This window comes from Oreochromis niloticus, linkage group LG1, assembly GCF_001858045.2.
Source record: "Oreochromis niloticus isolate F11D_XX linkage group LG1, O_niloticus_UMD_NMBU, whole genome shotgun sequence".
Classification (NCBI taxonomy): domain Eukaryota; kingdom Metazoa; phylum Chordata; class Actinopteri; order Cichliformes; family Cichlidae; genus Oreochromis; species Oreochromis niloticus.
In genome coordinates this window covers 18,059,743-18,077,285 of record NC_031965.2, presented here as the reverse complement: position 1 = coordinate 18,077,285, position 17,543 = coordinate 18,059,743, and the positions used below count along the sequence as shown (strand labels likewise).

The window sequence follows — 17,543 nt, the reverse complement described above, 5'->3', positions numbered from 1 at the left end:
TAGACAAGAAATCACAAAGCAGAGTATTGTGTAGCTTTAGTATCAGCAGCAAATCTGTTATTGATACTGGAGTAAGCAAAAAATTATCGGCTATTATTAACTAAAAAGCCATGGCAATAGACAGTGCCAATGTTATGGCTTAATTTAGGTACCTACTACAACTATAAATAGGTTGCGGAAAGATAACCATGACAAGTAATATAAATCATCATTGAGTGTGGGCTGAAGAGGAGGGGCAAACCCTGGTCTAAAGTATCGACAGAAACACGCCTCCCTTTGAGTGAGCTCGCCTTGTGTGTCAGTCTATCTGTACATGTGTCACTGAGACTAAACACTGGCAGTCTGAGCTGAAAAAAAAAACGATGTCTTCTTTTTCTCATCAGAATCAACTCAACTGAAAATGGAAACAGTTTTCAATCCTACGCTGACAAGCTTCTTTAGAGGTCATTCTCCTAGATTCTGGGGACTGGTGCCCATAAATACTGATTGTTAAGCAGTAAAATGTCTTCTAAGATATACAAACACACATGCACAAACATTCCAAACATCTTTTTCTGCTTAAATTTTAATAATAGCAACGAAGCTATCTGCCAAAGCTGATATATTTACAGTATATGTGATAGGCCAGTATTGGCCCTTAATATTTGAAGACTATATATCAGTCTGATTTAAAATACAAAGAACAGACTGCTAACTTCTGTTGGATGGTAAATACAAAAAACCCTGTAAAAAACAGAAACTGTAAATCTGTGTTTTGACAGGAAACGCGAAATAAGGTCAAATATGATGACCTGGATCTATTCAAAATGATTATGTGCTTCATTGGTGCCTGCTCTGAAAGATTTTTCTTAAGTGTGACACCACCATCAATGCAGTGTGCTAAGGAAACAATGCAAACTGCATAAAGCCCAAGAGTAAATACAAGTGGAACTGAAAAGAGGGGGTGGAATCATCTTAACTATATTCACAAAATGTAAAGAAGCATCAGGAAAGATGGCTTTCTCTCCTGAAGGTGAATTTCCTAGCACTAAAGGAAGACAAAAGAAGAACAGGGGCAAGTCCATTAGGGAGTGCAAGGAAGAATCGAGCTAAATGAAGGCTACATGGTGGCAGGCTTGGTAATAGGGAAAAGACATCTAGAGGCGTTTATGAAGATGCTTACTGTAGTTTCAAGACTGGGTTGACAATGTATGACATAAAAGGAACTAGGTAATAGGGTGGAGGAGGGCAGTGGAGGTAGCTTGATGGAAAGCTTTAGAAGGAAGCTTCATAGTGCAGCACACAGATTTTTGATAAAGTTGCCCTGGGCCGTTCCACGACTGCTACTATAATCTGTCCGCCAATGTTTGGTACCTATCGTGCCTATTAAAAACTGCATCACATTTCAATGTAGTTACCCTGAAAAAGTGACAACACATGTGACTGGACAATCTGTATTAATTCATTACCAATTCACCATTATTCTGTTTGGGATGGTGCATTAAGCCTAAACAAATAAGTAGTGACAACACGCTCGACAACATGCCGGCTCATTCTGACCTTAGTCTTGTGAACTGGATGAATATGCTCATTAACATGTTGCTGTATTGATCTCATCTCCATTTCTGGTTATTTTTGTGGCGATTTTTAGTGACTGATTCACCGATTCATCCAAATCAGATATCTGAAACCACTCTATCATGGTAATAACACTTCACGGCTGACAAATTTTAATTATCTTGCTGTCTATATGCTCATACTGTCTAAGCATATGGATATAAATGGCCAAAGTTCTGGGCGAGCTTTTGCCCTTCTGCTCCATGGGAGGTTACTGTCCTCCCTGAGCTCGTCTTAGAACGCATGCATTAAAGTTTGACAGGTGTACTGCTGCAGTCAAACTCCCCACCTTTCCTCAGAGAGTGATGTGCCCAGTGGGTGACACCAAAAGCTAGAAGCAGATTGGGGTTCCTGTCCCCACCTCATTGGGTTAGTAAAGAAATGGCAAGGTAAAAAGAAAAGAAAGAGAAGGTAGAACAGTGGCGCAGTGGTTAGCACAGGAAGAAGGTCCTGAGTTCAAATCCACTGGCTGACTGGGGCCTGTATGGAGTTTCTTCTCCCAAAGTTAGTCCAGGGTGTATCCCACCTTTGGTTCTGTGACAGCTGGGATACAATCCAGCACCCCCGCAACTCTGAACTGGACAAGCAGTTAAGAAAATGGATGGATGCTTTAAATCTGAGGCATGTAAGTCTTTTGGGGGGTAGTGGTCAGCATCACAAACCATAAGCTGCCCAGAGGGTACGTGTATGCTGCTGATATAGGGATGCTGAGATTTACTACAACTGGCTGTGGTGCCAGTGTAAATACATTTCCTTCGGGTACACATCAGCAAAAGGTGAGTGGAAAGCATAACTGGCCTCTAAAGCATTAAATTTAGAAGTTGCCCAATGTCAAGAGGATAGGGCGAGACTTGTGGGACTTAATGTTAGAACTGATGCAGTGGTCCTCAGAAAGGCCTTCCTACAAATATTTGAAATGTACTCGCTGTTGTGTTCATGAAGTAGGTATTTTTAAAACTGTGGAGGTAGATATGGCGGGGAAGTTGTGTGAGCGTAAGTGGGAAACCTCTGCTACTGGTTTAGGTCTGTAGTGTCATGTAGTGTCGAGCGGACATGGTCTTCCCTGCCAAATTAGTCAGGGAACAGGGTTTGCGAGGAGTAGGAGCACTCCAGCTGAGAACAACAGCACTTCATCTGGATGCTGTGGGAATATAGATAATGTTAGTTACACAGATAAGGTCACTGCAACTGACTTTTATCAGAAAAGGCACAACAGTAGTTTAATAAAGCTCATTTAAATGCAGGAACACATGCAGAGGAAGATCAGTAAAGGAGTACACAAAGAAAGCTGATTTAAATCATCCTCAGTCTGAATAGGCCACATGACCTAGGCTAATAATACTAACAGAGGGGATTCTACAACTAATGTCTTAATTATCAGCTTTCAGGTGAAGAGTAGAATTACCCCATTTAGGGTTCAAAGTAGTCTGTCCAAATTACAGGAATTATGTCTGCACATTTTGAAGCCCTGACAAAATAAAAACGATGGGAACAACTTCATTTAAGACAGATTAAAAAAAAAAAAAAAATCACAGTCAACAAAGAAAAGATAAATGAGCTAACCAAAGGCAAGCTATAATAATAGATTATAGATTCATACTGAACATATTTAAAAGAAAGACCATTCAGATAATGTACTTGGACCTCACACAAACACCATATGAAGATGTGTTGCAGGAATGAGTCATCTCAATCCAGCTGTCCACAGGGCATGTATCTGATTTGCATACCCACACTCACACACCAGGAACAAATGTAAATATTGCAATAAAACCTGCTATAATAGTATCAATTCGACATGAAGGAGGGTTTCCAGCGTATTTTTGCCAAGTTTAACAATATTTGATTCGTGTGAGTTATACAGTGTCAATAATTGTTATTAAAACTATATGCAAATACAACTCAGGAATTGATGTTGTAGCAGAGTACTCCTCTCCGATTTATACCGCTGTTCTGCGATGTTACGTGTGCGTGAGTTGTTGGGAGATTTCTCTCACACACCTTCTGCCTCTCCCCTTTCCCTTCACCCACTTGTATCCACACATACATGCGCACGCGCAGTTTAAATTGTCTTACCGTGGTAAAGCCAGTCAAATAATAATAAAGTCCAACAACTAGGAAAATGTTCACTTCGAAGGAAGTGTTCAGATTCAGGAGCATAGTGTGCTAAAAACTGTGAGATAGTTTTTTAAGCGATGCAGCAAAACTGGAAAAAAAAAGAGCACTTAGATTTTGGAGGTTGGGAGGAGGACGGTTTCATTAGCTAAGCTGTAACAGCGAGGCATGCTGAAGAGTCTTCTTTATTTGTTTGTTTATTGTTGTTAAAGTGAACCGGCGGCTGAAGAATGTGTAAGATGAAAGGGCGAAAACATGTCTACAGGACAGTGCGGTGCGGCACCCACAAAGGGGTTGTCTGCTCAGCAAGGCTGAACGATTTGGCGCTCTGTAGACTGAGGCACCCCATTTGGCTAATGAAGTCCCAGACTGTCTTCACACCACACCCCCACCCACCACTCCACTATGAAATGTTCTACTCATGAAAGTAATGAGGCAGGGAGGGAGAAAGACTCTTCTGGCCACTGATAACCTCAGACTAAACTTGCAACCTTACGAGACAAGGGCCTAATATCTGGCCGTCAATCAGCCCCAGCATCCCTGGCTGGAGTGTTTAATTACGAGGATCAATTATTTACCGGCCTCGTCTTTCACTACTCAGTGCTCCCAAAAAAGGAGTGTAAAGGAGAAAAAAAGAAAAAAGAACACCAGCATGACCCAGAAGACACTGTGGCAGCAAATTAAGTACAGATAAAATGGTAAGCTGACTTTGTTGTTGTTGTTGTTTTTAAATGAATGACTAAATGGGCACTTTAATAAGTGCTCACAGATTAATACACACCCAACTATAGAAAGTGATAAACTAAAAAAAAAAAAAGACAAAACTGCAGGGATACTGATAAAATGAACTTCTGACTAAAGTCAGGCACTGTCTTAGTGACAGAGCTACCTACTAATCAAACTCTTTTATAAAATTAATGAACCTTTAATAATATGTTTTGCATGTCCCAACTGTGTTCTAAGGTTAGTTACAAAAACAAAACAAAACAAAACAAAAAAAACATTTTCACCGTCTAACTTGTCTGACTTGGTGTACTTCATATTTATGTTGACTGCAACAGCAACTTCAATGGTTTTAACAAGATCATATTACCCCTTGCTTGTATGCTTGTGTTGACAACAGCAGTTCATCTTGACAAAAGACTGAATATACTGTATATATTTAAAAAAGAGATCGAAAGAGAGATTTCATATTAGTTTTAAAGTAAACTGTACTCTCTGTACTGTGGATTGGTCCACATGGGGATTTCTCTTTTTCCCTAAGGAGGTACAGAATTCATCTGCAAGACTTTAAACTAATTTAACGAGACAAGATCATATTAGCCTCAACTATGCCCTTCTTTCCAAGCTGGTACACTCAGTACCTAGTAAAAAAAAAAAGAAAAAAAAAGAAAAAAGGATTGTGATCTATCATTACCTTAAACTAGCATAAAGTATATACAGATCAGCCACACGTAATTCAAAACTACTAACAGGTGAGGTGTATTAACAGTGTTCATCATTACAGGAGTCCTTGCATTTTTGCGGATGTTTGTTTTGGCACGTACTACCACGCCACTCCCTGATGGGAACGCCCTCCCCCAGCAGGGTAAGGCGCCTAAGCATACCACAAAAACTGCACACGACTTGATGTCAGGAACTCGACAAAGAGCCCAGGCTCCAAATTCAGATTGCGATCTGACTTAGCATCCAAGGGATGCTCTAAAACAACCCACCTGAAACATTTACTGCCAATGTCCCACTGCCAGACACCGCAAGATACCCCAGAGGTGCTGTGTCCATGCCCCAACAGATTGGAGCTGTTTTTGGCTGCAAGACTTGGGACGTACACAGTATTAAGCAGGTAGTTATTATTCTTAAAGCTGCTCAGTGCAAATTCTACATGACATTTGGTTAAAAAATTATAGTAATATAATTTAACAGCTTGTTTTTAATCACACAGGGGCACACCATATTTTTTCTGTGTTCTGTTGTTCTTCATAAGAAACAGCTGGCAGTGTTTCGTGGTCACCTTTCCCGGAAAAGAGTGCCTCTTCATGTGTCCGAATTCTAGCAAGCTCAATAACCCAAATAACAAAGTGAAAAACGCAGCACTCAACAAAGTCTGCAACGATTCAGCGACTTAACAGCCACAACACCTGTGGTTTGCCTATTTTGTTGTATTTTTGTGCTACATTTCTATTGTCGTCATGAGTCTAGCCTAATCTGCGCTATTTATGGATCGCGAGTGCCACATCGGTGACCACCTGCTCTCTGCTCTTCTTTACAGTTGCCTAGAGTGGTTTAATGCACTTCTTTGGGACACTTGATCAAAGTTTTTATATTGATTATTTTTACTTATTGCTGCTGCCTTGGATTTGTGAAGTTTTAGAAGTATTAGTACTTCAGTCATGTTACAGCCGAACAGAAACTCTCAATAGGTTGAAAATTGTGTTAACTTAAACCCACCACCACCTAAATCCCTACACGTCTGATACAGTTTGATATTTAACCCTTTCTATAGATGACAAAAGCATAATGTTATGCGGTTTAGAGTTATTTTATGGTGAAATGGTGCTCAAAATGTAACTGATTGCTGAAAGACTGATACTGAGGCAAGGTTAACATGGCCTCGTTAATTCCACAAGGGGGAGTGTGTTGAGGCTGACATCTAAGAGTAGGCAGCTCGTTTCTCCTCCTGCAGCAGCTCAGGGTTTTTCTCCTGGACTCTCCGCTTATGGCTCATTAATCTATTCTAGAGGAGGACCCCTACTCCAGCAGATAGCCTGCGCAAGTGTACGACTCCATCCTTTTTAAACTTTTCTTAACCACCAAGAGACCATGTGAAAGCACTGTAACAAAGAAAAGTTTAAAAATTAGTACATTTGTTTTAATTAAATAAAATACAACTCCATCTCTGTCTGCACACAGTGGAGTTGAGTCACTCCAGCTCTCACTGGCCTCTCATGAAAAATCTGAGCAGTCATTCCCAACTCTTAGCTGCCAGAATCTCTATGATTGCAAATTCCCATGATAAACTCACTCGGCGCCGTCTCAGGAACAATACCGCAATCACAAAAATGAGTGGCAGTTACGGGTGTTCCTAGTGCCGAATTGTCTAGTCATTTACACTTTAAAAAGAATAAACAAATCTGTGACTCTAAAGTAGGAAACACTAAAAAAAACTGTACAAAAATGTACTGTACAAAAAAGTGTACTATGCCCCGCCCAGTGCACCGGCAACATCAGATTGGTATACGTCCCGCGGAATAGCTTATCAGCAGAAAACAAAGCAACAGAAAAGAAACATATGCAGTAAACTAACAGAAAAGTGTTTTGAAGGTAAAGACGCACATGACAAATATAATCCTCCGTGCTGAAAGTTGCAACACTGCATTCTTATAACTTTCAGATCTTAGTAGAGGTAAGTACTCCGGAGGGTGCAGTAGGAGGAACAAGAGGAAGCTGAAGACTAAACTTGAGCAGAAAAGCACAAGGGATGTTTCGAGTGGAAGGAAGAAAATCACTGGCCTCCACATCCCCCCACTACTGTCAGTGATTTTGCCCTTCTGGGCAGGTTAGGCATCAGCTGCAGAAAGTACATAATGGAAAAGGAGCGAAACCCGATAGTAACAGCACCTAAGTTCAGTTGACCTGTGCAGTTGTCTGTGATCCTGAGTCACATTTACAACCTGAGACTGAAGTAGAGGAAGGTACAGGTGTTGTAAAGAATTTCCTGTCTGGTTCCTGTAGCAAAGTCCAAACCATCAGAGCTTAATGAGCACCGATGATGAAGGTGCTGGAGAGACTAGTCTTAGCCCACCTGAGACCACAGGGAGACCCTCTGCAGTTAACAAATCAACATAATCTGGGAGTGGATGATGTAATCATCTACATTCTAGAGAGACTGCACTTCCGTAGATATAACAGCTGCACTGTGAGAATCATTGTCTTTGAATTTTCACATCCATTTAACATGATCCAGCTGCTGCTTCTCAGGGAGGAAATGGAAAAAGTCAGTAAGCAAGTGAACATGTCCACCATCTCATGGATTACTACCTGACAGACAGGTAGGTATGTGACACTGGACAGTGCTCTGTCTGATTTGGTGCTGTGCAGGAGCTCCATAAGGGACTGTGTTGTCTCCATTCCTGTTCAGCTTGTACACCTCAGACTTTCAGTACAACTCCAGGTCATGTCACCTACAGAAACACTCTGATGATTCTGCAGTGGTTGGATGTATTAGTGAAGGGCAGGAGGAGTGCAGAGCACTAGTGGGTGAATTTGACAGGATGTTGATGTGGTGGAGGAGTACAAGTACCTGGGCGTCCATGACAACAGGCTAAACTAGAAAACACAAATACAAATGCTGTATACAACAAGGGAATGAGCAGGCTCTAATTCAAATCAACTCAAATATGGGATAAATAAAGTACTTTATATCAGCTGACCATCGTGTCTAATTACGTCAGAAACATTATATGGGAGAAACAAAAAACTCAAAGAATACTGAACACAAATATCCCAGCCCTGCCCCCCAAAGAGCCAGTTAATAGCCAAATCGGGAAACATACAGTCCCATTTTTTTGTTGCACTGAACCATGCACACACGGTGCAAGGTTCAGTGCAAAGGTTTTTCTTAGCTTGCTGCATTCATAATGCAAATTAACATGGCATTTGTTCAAATGTTCTGCTGGGTTGAGCCAATGATGTTGATTGGAGTCACTGGAAGTGATAAATAAAGTCAAGTAACTTGTGCGGATATAAAAGCTTTTTAAAGTCAACTTTGGATAAAGTCATTAAACCTTTTAACCAGTTGTTATTAAATCTGACTGGTAGCTCCATACATGTAGTTAAAGTCATGGCCTCTATCTATTCAACTAGGTAGGGCCTTTAAAAAATTGACCAAATAACTGACCAGAGGTAATACCAAGATAGCTAAGGCTATCGCTATAGCTTGCTGTCAGGCCATCTAGAGTGGCCTACCTACCTTTAAATAAATAAATAAAAAAATACAACTGAAATCTTTAAGCTAAAAGTTAAAATGTTAAGTTATGTTAACCGTTGGCCACATAGCCATCACATCCCTCAGATACATCACATACCATATTTCAGCTTTCTCTGGTGAAAAAAAAGAAAAAAGAAAAAAGAAAAAAATCAAGTAACATAGAATTAACATTTGTGCCTCCATCTCTGTGATGGTGTCTGAGTCAGGTTACTGACTGTTACTGGTGATAGTTAACCTTATTTAATATGAGCTGGTTGGATGGACATAATTTTTCCACTCTATTGTATATTTTGTCTATTTTTTCCATTCTGTACAGCAAAGGCCATTGTAATTTATCGTGAGTGTACACAAATAATCTGTCTACTGAGATATTTCAGTCTATATCAAAGTGGAGGCCTGACACACCAATTTAAATATCCCTATAACAAAATAGTTAAAAGGGCAAACAAAATCCCCTCCTCTCCAGAGAAAAGAAAATATCTCCTTAGGTTTAGTCCTGTCCCAGCAAGCTATTTCATAACGACATGCATTAAACCAAGGAAGAAAAGCCATCACATGGGGCTTTGAAGGCAATTCATGGTGAGATACAGTGTTCTTCATTAAGCAAGGATACAATTTCAGACAAGAAATATGACAAACTATCAATCAAGACCCAACAAGCACGATGGCCATTTGTAAAACTGACAAAATAGAGCGCAGGCTACCACTGCAAATTAGATACCTGCATACAGATTTACAGCCAGACGTCCTGTGTGGGAGGCAGCAGGGCACTGAAAGCCTCCATTTACACACTTCAGTTTAACTGCAGTATTTGCTCTGACACCCATCATCGTGTAAGTACTCCATTCATACAGTCTTCTTCAGTCGACAACAGCAATTACGTATTAGTGATTATTTTTATGAAGCCCTTTTGATCTTTAATCGTTTGGACATTTGTCTGCAATTAAGGGTAGGTTTTCCTCCTCAAAGCAACTGATCTGTTAGTGACAACATCACACGCCCACCACAAATTTGAGTGCTTAAATGGCAGTTCTGTCAGAGCCATGACAGAATTCACATTTGATTGCCTGACTTAGTTATAGTTATATTTTTGTAGTTAAACAGTTACATTTAGCCCTGTAGATATATGAATATGAATGACTATGAGTCAGCACCCTGATAAGGTTGTAACATTGCTGTAGATAAAGACCAAGTTCATTTGTAACACTATGTTCTCACATGAAAGAACAAACATCTGCAGTGAAGGAACACTAAAAGACTTCTGAAGGTAATCACACATCATTTCCACAGAACGTCACACCAAGTGAGGTCCACAGCACATACTGTACAAAAAAAAAAAAAATCTATCAAACTGTTTTTAATAGCATCTGATTGGCAAGCTGTCTTGGGACAGTTGGCACATGGGCGGGTAGCGGAGGAGTTTAGAGGTGCTAAAGTTCAGGCAGGAGCGATGCAGCACCCTGTGTCCTGCCAACAGACTTACAGTGGCGCAATTCCTGACTAAGTTGTTGACCCATGGCCCCCACCTGCCTTGACCATGCATTATCTGAGGTGGAGGAGCCCATTTCTTTTCCCTCCTTTCCTGCCTGCCACGCCAGAAGGCTTTTGACTCATGCCCATCTGTCCTGGTAGTACATACATTAAGTGAAAGCCAAGATACTGACACCCTGTCCAACTCATGAATGCCTTTATAACAACAAGTCGTTATGTAGTGTGTGAACAGAATTTTACCTTAGCAACAAACATCTCTGTAAAGAGGATGGTTAATCAGGAAAGAGGGCATTTCACTCCTCAAATCACAATGAGAAGAGACCTTTTTCTAAACCCCAGTAGCCAACGCAATGCATGCAACAGCCTGGCAATAACTTCCTTCCAAAAGCTCTGACAGACATGAGAAAATCAAAATTTGGGGACATGAGAAACACCTCTCAGTATGAGTTTGCTTGCCTATGCTATTACCACAGCAACCGAGGCAGACCGGATAACAATGCCTGAAAACACAAATATGATCTAATCACTTGCAAATATCGTCGACAGTCAGTCTGGAGATTCAATTTAGTCCTGCGTCAGATTTGCCTACAGTCTGAGCACATTCCAGGGCCTTTTTAATATGGAAATATGCCAGGTGAAAAGGTTCAATTGGAAATAATGTTAATAAACACAAGTAAAAAATCAACCCACCGCTTCTTGAATACCCGCCTAAAGCCCTCATTTTGGCTGAATGAATATTTGACATATTTCTAAAAGAATCTTTAAACAAACAGACATGAACTGTATTAAGGAGACCAAAAATTGTACCTGAGCTGGTTGAATGTCTAAGTATTGAAGCACCTCTTTCAACATGACAGGCGTGTGAGGCGGCTTTTCAGCTGAAACAGCAGACGGGTCTTCGGATCCGTCCCCAGGACCAGGACCAGAAGATGCACCAACGAAAGAGGAGTAGAATCTCGGCCTTAGCCTTCTCCATGCTCTCCACGCAGCCAGATGTGTTTTTCGCATTGGGTAAGAGCGGACAGTCATGTGGAAAATCATGATCATTATAATGATCTGTGGAGAAGAAAATTAGCAAAGTTAAATGATGAGAAGAAAGATGGAAGGTTAAAGCTAATCAAGAGGAACTTAGTGTGTAGTACAATTTTAAAGTTGACACTCCATCATCATGAAGCTGTGCTCTGGAGAAGCTTATAGTATACTCCGGGGTTTATCCAGTTTAACAGCTGCAGTGAGACCAAACAGGTGGGAACAGGAACAATACAAAACTATGAATTAAAAGATCTTCTTACGTCATTTGGAAGAGGAGAAAATTACGGTTCCAAATTCAAGGCAGATGCAAAAACTGTTGACTGACTGAACCTTTCCAATAACATGCTTGACTTCGAATATATTTAAAGATGTGGCCATGATTCTCAGTTCATGACTACAGTAATGTTGGGAAGCATTCTTTATATGTCTATACATACTTTACAGCAGTGGCTTAGACACATGTGAGTTCATATGTGTGAAAAACCTGTATTCCATCCGACAGCAATACCTTTGTATTTGTATTACTGATTTGTTGCTTATTACTCCACACAAGAAATTATTTAAAAAAAACAAAGTCAAAACCATCTCACCTTTGCCTCTCTAATGTTGTCTCCAAGCACTCAACCAGAGCTGTCCCTCTGATATACTTCTTTCCAATCCTGTCCTGTCCTGTCCTGAGTGAAAGGGAAGTGAATCTGAGCATCTTTAACTTTGACGGGTCCAACTCAGCCTAATTTATTTGTGTTTGTTGCCACTTTCTCCAAACCACACATCATATCAAGGCCTACTATCACCTTTTACTCTTGCTGCTATCCTTCTCTTAAAAGTCACCCCCAACACTTGCCTGATGGGAGTCTATTCTTCATCTCTCTTGTGCACTTTCTATTGCCTTGATTTGCTGACACAGGTATTGAAACCCACCTTCTCTACCTCTGCAGCTTCACTGTTACACCTCTTTCCCTCTCATTCACACACATGAAATCTGTGTTGCTTCAACTGACTTTCATTCCTCTTTTCTCTACACCATACCTCCACCTCTCCTATCTCTCTTCCACCTGTTCCCTACTCTTACCATAGATCAAAGTGTCATCTGCAAACATAATAGGCCACAGAGACTTCTGTCTGACCTCATCTGTCAATCTGTCCATCACCACTGCAAACAAAAAGGGGCTTAGAGTTGATCCCTGATGTAATCCCACCCCCACCTTGAACCCATCTGTCATTCCTATCACACACCTCACCACTGTCCTCAAATGCCTGTGTATTTTTATTTTATAGCCTACAACTACAATAAGAGTTATATTCTAAAGAAAGACTGATGCGGACATTATTGTGTAGTTTAATAAGTAGGTAGGTACACCCCCACCTCTTCTTAATGTTTACTAAACGTTAGCTGTTATCTTTTAAGCTAGGAGTAGGAAGGTCGTACTAGCTTATCTGTAGGTTGTTAGAGATTAGTAGTTACCTTAAACAAAGATGTGCCATCATGTATGGCGATATTTAGTAGCAACTCCCCACACAAAAACAGTACTTTGGTGTAAAGGTTAGCTATCTACCTAGCTGTAAAAAAAACCTGAACGTGGAGCAGATACAAGAGGGCATGCATGTGTTTGATGTAGCTGTGGCTGTAAAGCTATTATCTATTAAATTTTGAAATGTTTAGCCCACCCTAATGCTCTGTAACACGTGTATACAGGCTATGATATCAGCAGAGGCTGGACATGTTACATCTAAATAAAGCAATGCAGAGGATACCGTTGCTATGCCACCATGTTGGATGACCGCGTCTCATACCTAGAGAGACTGTCAGCAAAATATACTGAAAAGGACCCGACGGTATACTCAGGTCCATTTAACCAAGTTTCACAAATGTTGAGCCAGAGAACCGTGCTTATGCACAGAAAGCGGCAGTAGCTTACCGTAGCACACCACGGAGTAGCTCCACCTTCCGCAGCGTGCACTGTGCGTCACGACGGCCCGCCTAGTGACGAGCGGCTCTGGACCTATCAGATGCCAAGAGGAAGACGACAGCTTTTTTGAAAATATTGGCGGCGGTCGTGCTAGCGACAACGTTAGCGAGTTTATTTGTTTAATTTGAGCTACTTTTTATTCGAGCGTTTGATCAGAAAGCGTCACCTTAGTAGGGATATGAAAGATACCCGTTACTAACTAAAGGTAAGACCGAAGTTTGCATCTGAGACGAAGTAAACAAAGTCATCTTAGCGTTAGTGACTGTACTACAGCTAGCTAGATGGCAGGGGTTGGCCAGTCCTGCTGTATTTACGTTGGCAGGATTGTGGTCACATTGTAACGAGTGCTCGACTTCGACTGTTTATTCCATTTAATATTACTGAGCAAACTGTAGCTATTTTGACTCCTTAAATTTTAAAATTATGTGTTAATGCCTGTTAGGAAGCATTTCATTATGTTATGCTGTTATTAAAGTGAATCACCGCCCTATATCACCATATATCACCTAGTTATCACCTAGTTAAAACGAATGCTAATGCATTCGTTGGACAATTATAGCCACCAAAAGCCGTGGTCTGACTCGCGGGGTGCAAGTCTCCAGTTTGCGCTGCGTGTGTGATTTGTTTTATTAAAGCTATTAAAGATTGAAGTTGGTTTCAGTTTTTATGATATGTAGCGAGCTTGATGCTCAGTGTCCTTTTATTCTTTAACGTGTTGTTCTGTGTTTTTATTTCAGTGAATAGAGGACGTGCCAGTGGCCCTGGGACCTCAAGTGGTGGGTCTTTTTCACAGTTTGAAATTCCCTTGGGTGCCGTTGTCATTTTATTAATTTTTATAACCCCGCCGACCACTTGGTCACATATGCATTAAATATTTCTTGAAATAAATCTTGTGCATTGTGAAAAAGTGTGCATGTTAATAGAGAACAAACTGCACATGCAGTCTTAATATTAGCGTGTTTTCTTTTTTACAAAATCTAATGTGACCTAATATAGCAGCTATAGTTCAATAATTAAATCCATTTATGTCACTGATTTATGTCACCATGAGCATCAATCCCTAACCCAAAATGTTTAAAATACAAGTTTGGGTTTTGTTGTATTTTTTTTTTTTTAAAGATTATTGTTATTATCAATTCGTGTTTTTGTCAAATTTTCAGTATCCAACTTTACCTCAAATTAACAATTAGATGGTTGAAACTTGGTCACATTTGGGTGTTCCAGCTGGACACTGAGGCCAAGCACACATCAAAACTGCTTTTGGAATAGATAAAGCAATAACCAGTAAGCTTGGAAATTACCTTCCCAAAGCCCCAACCTCAAACCTATTGATAATATGTGGAATAGGTTTAAAACCAAGTTTATGCCAGGAAACCATCTAATTTAAATTAACTTTGCCATTTCTGCCTAGAAGACTGATCAAATATCGAGCCATAATTATGCCAAAAGCTTGTTGATAGCTACAAAAATCATCTGGCTGAGGTGCAGTTTACTAAGGCTACGTTCACACTGCAGGTCTTAATGCTCAATTCCAATTTTTTGATCAAATACGATTTTTTTGTCTGCTTGTTCACACTACAAATAAAATGTGACAGCAAACGCGCTCTAGTGTGAACCCTCAAAGCAGCCCGCATGCGCAAAAGAAGACATCACACACAACACGTTGTTTAGACCCAGACCAAACAGTATTGTTTGACTGATGGCCCTTAATATAAAGACTTGTTTCGGACTTTACGTTTCCCAATTTTGCTTTAAGTTATAAAGTTATTTTGTTATTTACATATGGCCTAATAATTATCCTTATCGCTGTTTTAGAGAGGAGTGGTGCTTCAAAAGATAGTTGCAGATTTCTGTCAGAATCTGCAGATTATACAGTACAAATAAAATGTTCACGTTTCTCCAACGTTGTCTTCCAAACAGTTTCACTAACATCTACACGGCATGGCCAGGAAGCGTTCACGATGTCTTCTCGGGTGCTTCTCCGGCGCTGATAATTGGCGTCTGTCTTGTGTCAGTGACGTAAAAGATGGATTTAATATGACATGACCGTTCAAACAGCAGTCGCTTTCTAAAACATCAGATATGTATCGGATTCAGTACCACATACGAAAGTGACCCAGATCGGATTTGAAAATATCAGATTTGTGCCGTTCACACTGTCATACCATGATCGGATATGGGTCGCATAGGGTCAAAAAAGTCGGATTTGATGCGCTTTCGCCTGCAGTGTGAATGTAGCCTAACCGACATTTAACCAAATATTAGTGTAGGGGTGTTTTTATATATTTAAACCTGTATGTATACTTTCGACCCCGTTTGGATTCAAATAAATCCCAAATAAATTCAAACATGTGCACCCAATTCTTGCAGGTAAAGATGTATCCTGTACAATAATTTCACCCTAGAAAAAGAACAGTTCAAAGAAATCACTGAAAGCCCTAATTTACCATGATGAGTATATGTAAACCTCTGACAAGAACTGTGCACAACTTTGACTTGCTCTGAAATCAAATGTTGAAACCTTGCTCTACACAGAGTGCATATTGCTTGTCTGATAATTAACAGGTAAGCAATATTCTAAATTACAGTGAGACCTGACGTTAGTCTGCATGTCAGATATTAGCTGCAATTTCACAAGAATAACTCAAGAAAAATCCTTTAAGGAGGCTTACGAAAGGTATTAATTTTAGCTGAGAATTAGAATTGAGTCCAAAGGGTAGCGTCCTAAGGGTAGTACAACCTGAAAGGTAGCATAACTCTGCCTCCCTTTATAAAAAGCCAAGAGAATTTTTGGATTTTATGCTGTAGAATGCAAACATAAAAATATCTAAAGTGCATGTTAAGAGCAAACTTTCTATCAGGCATCTAATTAAAGCAGCACTTTGACACGATGGAACTGGAAGTTCAAAATGCCAAGTTGTTTCCAGTTTTTAGGACTGATTCCTGTGGCATTCTATATAAAAAACACTTTTAGTCCTTTCACTTACCATAAAACAAGTTCAACTCTGCTTTCAAAGTCCTCAGACCATGTTTGATTTTTATCAGCATATTTTCAAGATTGTGAAATCCAGTTAACATTTTATTTGTTTGTTGTTTTGTACTGCTTCATTCCTTGCAGGGAAACCAAGATGGCGAGTGATGTGTGCAGCCATGTAAAGGTTGTTGTTCGAGTGAGGCCGGCCAATGACAGTGAGAAGCGCGAAAACTGTCGGAATGTGGTCCAGGTCGTCGATAACCACATGCTCATATTTGACCCAAAAGAAGAGGACTTGTCGTGTTTTGGGTCACAAAGAGTACGAAACAGAAACATCAATAAGAGGGCTAACAAAGACCTGAAGTTTGTTTTTGACCAAGTCTTCGACGAGAACGCTACACAACTAGACATTTTTGAGAACACCACTAAAGGAGTGCTGGATGGGGTGATGAATGGATTCAACTGTACAGGTGACAAATTAATGAGTACAAGCTGCAGCTACAGTCTGTCTTCAGACTTTTTCTTTTTAGTTGGGACTGCATGGGCACGGATGCACTGCTCATGTTTTTGTTTTGTTTTGTTATGGTTATAGATGGGATGGGGGGTGAGGGTTGGGGCTCATACCTTGACTGCATAAGTATGGAGAGTACTAGATTTAAGCCGCCTTAACTTATTCAAATGCAAGACAATGGAAATGTAAATGAAAAGAAAGTGGATCTGACCTTTTGTACATGGAATGTCAAAGGTGTAAATGAGCCTGTTAAAAGAGGCAAGGTGTTATCACACTTGAAATCTCTTAAAGCGGATATTATGTTTTTACAAGAAACTCATCTGAAAAATGCTGCTCATAATAAACTTAGGTGTAGATGGATTAATCAGGTGTATTATTCAACATTTTCTGCTAAAACCAGAGGGGTAGCTATAGTAATTAAGAATGATATCCCGTTCAGGTATACCTCCACTATAGCTGATAAGAATGGTAGATATGTACTAGTGACCGGGGAGCTGCACGCCATTCCGATTATTCTACTGAACATTTATGGGCCTAACCATGATGATCCAGAATTTTATAGAAAGGTTTTTAGTTTGATTCCGGATATACCTAATGGTAATTTAATAATTGGAGGTGATTTTAATTTAGTGTTAGACCCATACTTAGATAAATTCCTGTCCAAAAAAACCACATTGTGTAAAGGTGGCAGCTTTAATAAAACGTATATGGACAATATGAATATTTGTGATGTGTGGAGAACTTTAAATCCATCAGGCAGAGAGTATTCTTTCCACTCTTCTGCACATAACGTTTATTCAAGGATTGACTATTTTCTGCTCCCCCTTGTTCGTAATGTAACCTATCACAATATTATTATTTCTGATC

The 17,543-nt window shown here is 40.1% G+C and overlaps 2 protein-coding genes across 8 annotated transcripts in view; one reads left to right on the top strand and one right to left on the bottom strand.

Moving 5' to 3' along the window:
- mettl15 (methyltransferase 15, mitochondrial 12S rRNA N4-cytidine) overlaps positions 1-13,250 on the bottom strand; it is a 50,667-nt gene extending 37,417 nt beyond the window's left edge. The window contains exons 1-3 of one of the 6 annotated variants that reach the window (XM_005466931.4): positions 13,141-13,250; positions 11,812-11,890; positions 10,997-11,245 (exon numbers count right to left, since the gene is read on the bottom strand). In XM_005466931.4, coding sequence (XP_005466988.1) covers positions 10,997-11,236 — 240 coding nt within the window. In that variant the 5' untranslated portion in view covers positions 11,237-11,245; positions 11,812-11,890; positions 13,141-13,250. The other 5 variants (XM_005466930.4, XM_005466933.4, XM_005466932.4 and 2 more) reach the window with 5 other exon arrangements.
- An 8-nt stretch (positions 13,251-13,258) lies between these two features.
- Positions 13,259-17,543, top strand: part of kif18a (kinesin family member 18A) — a 35,676-nt gene continuing 31,391 nt past the window's right edge. For both annotated transcript variants that reach the window (XM_005466937.4, XM_005466936.4), the window contains exons 1-3: positions 13,259-13,396; positions 13,929-13,967; positions 16,310-16,635. In XM_005466937.4, the coding sequence (XP_005466994.1) occupies positions 16,320-16,635 (316 nt within the window). In that variant the 5' untranslated portion in view covers positions 13,259-13,396; positions 13,929-13,967; positions 16,310-16,319. The remainder of the gene's footprint in view (positions 13,397-13,928; positions 13,968-16,309; positions 16,636-17,543) is intronic.